A 10,175-nucleotide genomic window follows, 5' to 3' on the forward strand; every position below is an offset into this window, starting at 1 on the left:
CTAGTATGAATTACCTTATGTTTTCTAAGGGCTGAGAAATGCTTAAAAGCTTTGCCACATTCTTCACATTTGCAGGGTTTCTCTGCAGTATGAATTACCTTATGTAAAGTAAGTTTTGATGACCACCTAAAAGCTTTACCACATTCTTCACATTTGTAGGGTTTCTCTTCAGTATGAATTACCACATGTTTTCTAAGGGTTGAGGACTGGCTGAAAGCTTTGCCACATTCTTCACATTTGTAGGGTTTCTTTCCAGTGTGAATTATCTTATGTCTTCTAAGGGTTGAGAAATGGTTAAAAGCTTTGCCACATTCTTCACATTTGTAAGGTTTCTCCCCAGTATGAATTGCTTTATGTGTAGTAAGGTGTGAGGATTGCCTAAAAGCTTTGCCACATTCTTCACATTTGTACGGTTTCTTCCCTGTATGAATTATCTTATGCTTCATAAGGGTTGAGGAACTGTTAAAAGCTTTGCCACATTCTTCACATTTGTAGGGTTTCTTTCCAGTATGAATTATCTTATGTTTTTTAAGCGTTGAGGACTGGCTAAAAGCTTTGCCACATTCTTCACATTTGCAGGGTTTCTCTCCAGTATGAACTACCATATGTATAGTAAGTTTTGAGGACCACTTAAAAGCTTTACCACATTCTTCACATTTGTAGGGTTTCTCTCCAGTATGAATTTTCTCATGTTTTCTAAGGGCTGAGAAATGGTTAAAAGTTTTATCACAATCTTCACATTTGTAGGGTTTCTCTGCAGTATGAATTACCTTACGTTCATTAAAATTTGAGGACCCCTTAAAAGCTCTGCTACATTCTTCACGTTTGTAGATTTCCTCTCCAGTGTGAATTCTCTTATGGTCAGTAAGATTTGAGGACTGGTTAAAAGGTTTGCCACATTCTTCACATCTGAAGCATGCCTCTCCAGTATGAATTATCTTATGTTTAGTGAACGCTGAAGAGAAGTTAAAGGCTTTGCCACATTTCTTACATTTGTAGGGTCTGTCTTCAGTATGAATTACCTTATGTTTACTAAGGGTTGAGAACCATTTAAAGGCTTTGCCACGTTCTTCACATTTGTAGATATTCTCTCTAGTATGAATTCTTTTATGTTGAATGAAGTGTGAAAGCATGAGAAATGATTTGCTACATTTTATACATATGAAAGCTTTCTTTTTAGTGTGTCTAACCTTATTTCTATTTGAATTTGAATATTTATGAAAGACTTTCATGTATTTGTTACACTGAAATATTTTTCTCTGGGTAGTTGTCCTACAATGGTTAAGTTTATTATAACCTTCTTCATGCATCTTACACTCATTGGCACTTTTACAATATTTTCTTAATTGTAAATTCTTAAGTCCACATCTTGTATATGTTCTCAGTATTACTTCTTGGAAACAATCTTTCACGCTCTGATCTGGCCAAAGGTCTTGCGTAAAATGAGAACGCATAACTGGAAGAAATAAAAGTAACAAATTATTCCACTTGCTAGACTCAAATATACTTTACAAATCTAACCTATAAAATTATAAAAACCACAAAAGCAAGATGGCACAGCAAAATAAGACAGGCCCTAATTTCTTCATAGACATATAAATGAAACAAAAACACACTAACCAAAATACATTTGTGGAAAAGTTATAAATGAGTTAAGTGTATAGAGTACCCCAAGTAACTACAGTGCAAAGAACCACACAGAAGCAAAGAGAAGTCTGTTACAGTTTCCCAATGCAGCTCTTCCTGCTCCCCAAAATAACATAGGGACTTTAGAAGTTAATTGATGGCTCAAGCCTGTAATCCCAGCACTTTGGGAGGCCGAGACAGGCGAATCATGAGGTCAGGAGATCGAGACCATCCTGGTTAACACGGTGAAACCCCGTCTCTACTAAAAAATACAAAAAACTAGCCGGGCGTGGTGGCGGGCGCCTGTAGTCCCAGCTACTCAGGAGGCTGAGGCAGGAGAATGGCGTGAACCTGGGAGGCGGAGCTTGCAGTGAGCTGAGATCCGGCCACTGCACTCCAGCCTGGGTGACAGAGCAAGACTCCGTCTCAAAAAAAAAAAAAAAAAAAAAAAGAAGTTAATTGATAGCTGGGAATGGCAGCTCACTCCTGTAATTCCAGCACTTTTGGAGGCCAAGGTAAGTGGATTACTTGAGATCAAGAGTTCAAGACCAGCCTGGCCAAAACGGAAAAACTTCATCTCTACTAAAAATTCAAAAATTAGCCAGCTGTGGTGGCACACGTCTGTAGTCCCAGCTACTCAGGAGGCTGAGGCAATCACTTGAACTTCGGATGTAGAGATCACAGTGAGATGAGATTATGCTAGTGCATTCCAGCCTGCGTGACAGAGTGAGACTCTGTCTCAAAAAAAGAAAAAAAAAAAAGTAAGTTGCCAAATCCTGGTTTACTCTTTAAAGACAAATAAAACAGTGGCACATACATATTTATTTCTGGCTTCTAGGGGCCTTTTTAGACACTGGTTTTTGTCTCTCATGACATAAAGGGCTGAAAGAAATGGTGGCATCCTTTAAAATGATAGCCTGAGTCTGCTGAGACTAAAGTTAGATGTTATAGCACCAAAGAATATAGTACCACATACAAAAAAATAGATGTAGCAAGTGATTACTACTGAGAAGAAACATGAATAATGTTTTTTATCAAAACAAACAAACAAACAAAAAAATAACACACACACACAATTTCAGACAAGATGCATTCTAAGAACATGTTTGACAGACTCCCAGAATCTCTAGCCAAGACAACTGGCTTCAGACTATTCCAGGACAAGGCTACATTATGAAGATTGCAACAGGTAGCTTTTGTGATGTACAAATTTTAATCAACGATTACAATGTATATAGAATACTAGGACAACATGGCCCAATCAAAAAAACTGTAAAATTTTTAGAAAGCAACCATAAAACAATGAAGATTAATAAATTAATTTTAAAATTTTCAAATAAATTATAACACTGAATGAGACAGGAACACAGACCGCTATAAAAAATTGAAAAAAATGAGGATACCTCTTCCCCTAATGGCGTGAGGTAATTCATGAAAATGGCTTGCTATTCACCTAAGCCAGACAACCCCACAATATCACGCTAAACAAGAGGTTCATAAGGGCTACTCTTATATAAGACAAAATAAATGTTAAAGCAACAGCAGTTAAAAAAGACAAAGAGAGACATTATACAATGGTAAAAGGCCTTGTCCAACAGGAACATATCACAGTCCTAAACACATATGCTCCTAACACTGGAGCTCCCAAATTTATAAAACAATTACTAGTAGACCTAATAAATGAGATAGACACCAACAAAATAATAGTGAGGACTTCAATACTCCACTAACATCACCAGACAGGCCATCAAGACTGAAAGTCAACAAATAAACAATGGATTTATACTATACCTTGGATCAAATGGACTTAACAAATATATACAGAACATTCCATCCAACAACTGCAGAATATACATTCTATTCAACAGCATACAAAACTTTCTCCAAATGGACTATATGATAGGCCCCAAACTGAACAAGACATTTAACAGAATTGAAATTATATCAAGCACTCTCTCAGACCACCGTGCAATAAAAGTGGAATTCAACTCCAAAAGGAACCTTCAAAACCATGCAAATACATGTAAATTTAAAAACCTGCTCCTGAATAATCATGGGGTCAAATATGAAATCAAAATGGAAATTTTAAAAATTCTTCAAACTCAACAACACAAGTGACACAACCTATCAAAACCTCTAGGATACAGCAAAGGCAATGGCTAAGAGGGAAGTTCATAGCCCTAAACGCCTACATCAAAACATCTGAAAGAGCACAGACACTCTTAGTTCACACCTCAAAGAACTAGAGAAACAAGGACAAACCAAACCCAAACCTAGAAGAAGAAAAAAAATAAAATCAGCGCAGAATGAAATGAAATTGAAATAAACAGACAAAAACCAAAAGAAAAACCTGGCTCTTTAAAAAGATAAATACAATTGACAGACCATTAGCAAGATTAACCAAGAAAAAAAGAAAATCCAAATAACCTCGATAAGAAAGGAAACAGGAGATATTACATCTGACACCACGGAAATACAAAAGGTCATTCAAGGCTACTATGAACACCTTTAAGTATACTAACTAGAAAACCTAAAAGAAATGGGTAAATTTCGGGAAAAATACAACCCAACCAGCTTAAATCAGGAAGAATTAGATACCCTGATCAGACCAAAACAAGCAGCGAGATTGAAAAGGTAATTTAAAAGTTACCAACAAAAAAAGTCTAGGACCAGGCAGAATTTAGCAGAATTCTACCAGACATTCTAAGAAAAATTGGAAAGGCCAGGCCCGGTGGCTCAGGCTTGTCATCCCAGCACTTTGGGAGGCCGAGGCGGGCAGATCACGAGGTCAGGAGATCGAGACCATCCTGGCTAACACAGTGAAACCCTGTCTCTACTAAAAATGCAAAAAATTGGCCGGGCATGGTGCTGGGCGCCTGTAGTCCCAGCTACTCGGGAGGCTGAGGCAGGAGAATGGCGTGAACCCGGGAGGCGGAGCTTGCAGTGAGCCGAGACCGCGCCACTGCACTCCAGCCTAGGTGACAGAGCAAGACTCTGTCTCAAAAAAAAGAAGAAAAATAAAAAAAAAAAAAGAAAAACAAAGAAGAATTGGTACCAATACTATTGACACTATTCCACAAGATAGAGGAAGACGGAGCGCTTCCTAATTCATTCTGTGAAGCCAGCATCACCCTAAAACCAGAAAAGGGCATTAACCAAAAAAGAAAACCACAGACTAATGTCCCTGATGAAAACAGATGCTAAAAGCTTTAACAAAACACTAGCTAACTGAATCCAACATATCAAAAAGAGAATCCATGATCAAGTAGGTTTAATACCAGTGGTGCAGGGATGGTTTAACAAATGCAAGTCAATAATTGTGACATACCACACAGAAAGACATAAAAACAAAAATCACATGATCATCTCAATAGATGCAGAAAAAGCATTCAACAAAATCCCTTTATGATTAAAACTCTTAACAAAACTGGCATACAAGGGACATACATCAATGTAATAAAAGCCATCTATGACAAACCCAGAGCCAACATAATACTGAATGAGGAGAAGTTGAAAGCATTCCCTCTGAGAACTGGAACAAGACAAGGATATCCACTCTTGACACACTTCTTCAACAGAGTACTCGAAGTCTTAGCCAGAGCATGGAGGAAAGAGAAAGAAATAAAGGGCATCAAAATTGGCAAAGAGGAATTAAAGCTGTCACTGTTTGCTGATGATATGACTGTTTACTTTGAAAACCCTAGACTTTTCAAGAAAGCTCCTAGAAGTGATAATTCAGCAAAGTTTTCAGATACAAAATTAATGTATACAAATCAGTAGCTCGTCTATACACCAACAGCGACCAAGCAGAGAGTCAAATCAAGAACTCAACCCCTTTTACAATAGCTGTGAAAAAAAAAACCCAAAAACTTACCAATATACCTAACCAGGCAGGTAAAGACCTCTACAAGGAAAACTACAAAACACTGCTAAAAGAAATCACAGATGACACAAACAAATGAAAACACAGCCCATGCTCATGGATGGATAGAATCAATATTGTGAAAATGACCACACTGCCAAAAGCAATCTACAAATTCAACGCCATTTCCATCAAAATACCATCATCATTCTTCACAGAATTAGAAAAAATGATTCTAAAATTCATGTGGAACAACAACAAAAAAAGGACTACATAGCCAAAGCAAGACTAAGCAAAAAGAACAAATCTGAACGAATCACATTACCTGACTTCAAGCTATACTATAAAGCCAGTCATGAAAACAGCATGGTACTGATGTAAAAATAGGCACATAAACCAATGGAAAATAATACAGAACCCAGAAAAAAACCCAAATACTCACAGCCAACTGAACTTTGACATAGCAAACAAAAACATAAAGTGGGTAAAGGATACTCTTTTCTTTTTTTCTGACACGGAGTTTTGTTCTGTTGCCCAGGCTACAGTGCAGTGGCACAATCTCAGCTCACCACAACCTGTCTCCCAGATTCCAGCAATTCTCCTCCCTCAGCCTCCCGAGTAGCTAGGATTTCAGGCACCCGCCACTGCACCTGGCTAATTTTTGCATTTTTAGCAGAGATGGGGTTTCACCACCTTGGTCAGGCTGATCTTGAACTCCTGACCTCGTGATCCACCCACCTTAGCCTCCCAAAGTGCTGGGATTACCGTGCCCAGCCAAGGATACTCTTTTCAACAAATGGTGCTGGGATAATTGGCTAGCCACATGTAGGAGAATAAAACTGGATCCTCATCTTTTACTTTATACAAAAATCAACTCAAGATGGATTAAGGACTTAAATCTAAGACCTGAAACTATAAAAGTTCTAGAAGACAACATTGGAAAAACCCTTTCAGACATCGGCTTAGACAAGGATTTCATAATAAAGAACCCAAAAGCAAATGCAATTAAAACAAAGATAAATTAGGGAGGGTTCTCTCTCTATCTTGTGGAATAGTGTCAAAATGGGGCCTTAATTAAACTAAAGAGCTTTTGCAAGGCAAAAGAAACAGCAGAGTAGGCTGGGCGCGGTGGCTCAAGCCTGTAATCCCAGCACTTTGGGAGGCCGAGACGGGCGGATCACGAGGTCAGGAGATCGAGACCATCCTGGCTAACATGGTGAAACCCCATCTCTACTAAAAAGCACAAAAATCTAGCCGGGCGAGGTGGCGGGCACCTGTAGTCCCAGCTACTCGGGAGGCTGAGGCAGGAGAATGGCGTAAACCCGGGAGGTGGAGCTTGCAGTGAGCTGAGATCCAGCCACTGCACTCCAGCCCGGGCGACAGAGCGAGACTCTGTCTCAAAAAAAAAAAAAAAAAAGAAACAGCAGAGTGAACAGACAACCCACAGAGTAGGAGAAAATCTTCACAACCTATATACGATGCACTCAAATCAGCAAGAAAAAAAAATCCCATCAAAACTGAGCTAAGGACATGAATAGAGTTTTCATTTCAACAGAAGATAGACAAATGGCCAACAAACATATGAAAAAATGTTCAACATCACTAATGATCAGGGAAATGCAAATCAAAACCACAATACGATACCACCTGACTCCTGCAAGCATGGCCGTAATAAAAAAAATTAAAAACCAGTAGATGTTGTGTGGATGTGGTGATCAGGGAACGGTGCTACACTGCTGGTGGGAATGTAAATTAGTACAACCACTATGGAAAACAGTGTGGAGATTCCTAAAGAACTAAAAGTCATACTACCATTTGACCCAGCAGTCCCACTACTGGGTATCTACCTAGGGGAAAATAAGTCATTATATGAAAAAGATACTTGCACACATGTTTATAGCAGCACAATTCACAATAGCAAAATCATGTAACCAACCCAAATGCCCATTGCCCATTAATCAATGAGTGGATAAACTGTGATATGATTGATAGATAGATAGATAGATAGATAGATAGATAGATAGATAGATGATGGAACACTACTCAGCCATAAAATGGAATAAATTAATGGCATTCACAGCAATATGGATGAGATTGGAGACTATCATTCTAAGTGAAGTAATTCAGAAATGGAAAACCAAACATCTTATGTTCTCACTGATATGTGAGAACTAAGCTATGAGGATGCAAAGGCATAAGAAAGATACAGTGGACTTTGGGGACATGGGGGGAAGAGTGGGAGGGAAACAAGGGATAAAAGACTACAAATAGGATGCAGTGTATACAGCTCGGGTGATGGGTGCACAAAACTCCCACAAATCACCACTAAAGAAATAAAGAACTTACTCATGTAACTAAACACCACTGGTACCCCAATAACTTATGAAAAATAAATAAAGTAGTACACAGGTTACTTGAAGATTAAAAAAAAAAAAAACACAGCTGTCCAAATTTTGATGTAATAAAAGAAAAAAAATGCTTTTTTTTTTTTTGACAGAGTTGCCCAGGCTGGAGTGCAATGGCGGGATCTCGGCTCACCACAACCTCCACCTCCCAGGTTCAAGTGATTCTCCTGCATCAGCCTCCTGAGTAGCTGGGATTACAGGCATGCATCACCATGCCAGATTACTTTTGTATTTTTAGTAGAGATGAGGCTTCTCCATGTTGGTCAGGCTGGTCTCACCAGGCCTCAGGTGATCCACCTACCTTGGCCTCCCAAAGTGCTGGGATTATAGGCATCAGCCACTGCACCCAGCTGAAAAAAATATTCTTAATCCATAATACTTGATCAGAAATTATTTTATTTTAAAAACAATAAAAAACAAAGACTTTCCAAAATGAAAGCTAAGGGTGTTCATCAATCACCACTAGCAGTGTTAAAAAAAAAAAAATGCTACATTGTGGACAGGCACAGTGGTTCATGCCTATAATCCTTTACATTTAGGAGGCCAACGCAGTCAGATAACTTGAGACCAGGAGTTCAAGATCAGCCCAAAAACATAGTGAGACTCTGCACATATAACAACAGAAATGCTAAAATGAGTCTTTTATGCTGAAAAATAAAATGATGCTAGACAGCATCAAAAAAGCATATATAAATATATAGCTTCCTATTAAATGTAATTGTACAGACATATATAGAAAAAAAGAAATGCTAAAATGAGTATTTTATATTGAAAATAAAATGATGCTAGACAGTACCAAAAATCCATATATATATATATAGCTTTCTACTAAATGTAAATATACAGACACATATAAAAAAAGAAATGCTGGCCAGGCGTGGTGGCTCAAGCCTGTAATCCCAGCACTTTGGGAGGCCGAGACGGGCGGATCACGAGGTCAGGAGATGGAGACCATCCTGGCTAACACGGTGAAACCCCGTCTCTGCTAAAAACTGCAAAAGCCTAGCCAGGCGAGGTGGCAGCGCCTGTAGTCCCAGCTACCCGGGAGGTTGAGGCAGGAGAATGGCCTGAACCCGGGAGGCGGAGCTTGCAGTGAGCTGAGATCCGGCCACAGAACTCCAGCCTGGGTGACAAAGCGAGACTCCGTCTCAAAAAAAAAAAAAAAAAAAAGAAATGCTAAAATGAGTCTTTTACGTTGAAAATAAAATGATGCTAGATAGCATCAGAAAACATATAAATATATAGTTTTCTGTTAAAGCTAAATATACAGCTACATATAAAATTTCTTCTTTTTTTTTTTTTTTTTTTGAGACGGAGTCTCCCTCTGTTGCCCAGGCTGGGGTGCAGTGGCCAGATCTCAGCTCACTGCAAGCTCCACCTCCCGGGTTCATGCCATTCTCCTGCCTCAGCCTCCCGAGTGGCTGGGACTACAGGCGCCTGCCACCTCGCCCGGCTAGTTTTTTATATTTTTTAGTAGAGACGGGGTTTCAGCAGGTTAGCCAGGATGGTCTCGATCTCCTGACCTCGTGATCCGCCCATCTCGGCCTCCCAAAGTGCTGGGATTACAGGCTTGAGCCACCGCGCCCGGCCTAAAATTTCTTACTAAAATAATAGTGCATAAAACCCTTAAAATTCTTCTATAGAATGTAAAAACAAAATATAAATCTGCATAAATCTGAATACACAATACGAAATAATTTGTAATTTATTTAAATTATAATAATTTATAATATTAATAGCAACCTGGAAAATATATAGTTTTTTGTTCAACTGAAGTTATGAAATTAAAACATATTGATTTAATCTTAAGATATTTTACATAATGTCCATTTTTCAAGATAACTACAAAAATTTTATGGAAACTATGCAAAACAAAATAAAATAAGCAAAGTGTGCCACTACAGAATTAAACAAAAAATAGTTAAACAAGAAATGAGAAAAAATATGTTAAAAAAAAAAAACATATAAAACATAACAATGAAGGCCAGGCGCGGTGGCTCAAGCCTGTAATCCCAGCACTTTGGGAGGCCGAGGCGGGCGGATCATGAGGTCAGGAGATCGAGACCATCCTGGCTAACATGGTGAAACCCCATCTCTACTAAAAAAATACAAAAACTAGCCAGGCGAGGTGGAGGGCACCTGTAGTCCCAGCTACTCGGGAGGCTGAGGCAGGAGAATGGCGTGAACCCGGGAGGCGGAGCTTGCAGTGAGCTGAGATCTGGCCACTGCACTCCAGCCTGGGCAACAGAGTGAGACTCCATCTCAAAAAAAAAAAAACAAAA

At 38.9% G+C, this 10,175-nt stretch overlaps 1 protein-coding gene across 2 annotated transcripts in view; it reads right to left on the reverse strand.

The window, feature by feature from the left end:
- Nucleotides 1-10,175, reverse strand: part of LOC111524832 (zinc finger protein 729-like) — a 14,777-nt gene that overhangs the window by 1,324 nt on the left and 3,278 nt on the right. For both annotated transcript variants that reach the window (XM_031934903.1, XM_031934902.1), the window contains 3 exons: nucleotides 1,023-1,456; nucleotides 631-686; nucleotides 99-546 (listed from right to left, as the gene is read on the reverse strand). In XM_031934903.1, coding sequence (XP_031790763.1) covers nucleotides 99-546; nucleotides 631-686; nucleotides 1,023-1,456 — 938 coding nt within the window. The remainder of the gene's footprint in view (nucleotides 1-98; nucleotides 547-630; nucleotides 687-1,022; nucleotides 1,457-10,175) is intronic.

This window comes from Piliocolobus tephrosceles, chromosome 21, assembly GCF_002776525.5.
Source record: "Piliocolobus tephrosceles isolate RC106 chromosome 21, ASM277652v3, whole genome shotgun sequence".
NCBI lineage: Eukaryota > Metazoa > Chordata > Mammalia > Primates > Cercopithecidae > Piliocolobus > Piliocolobus tephrosceles.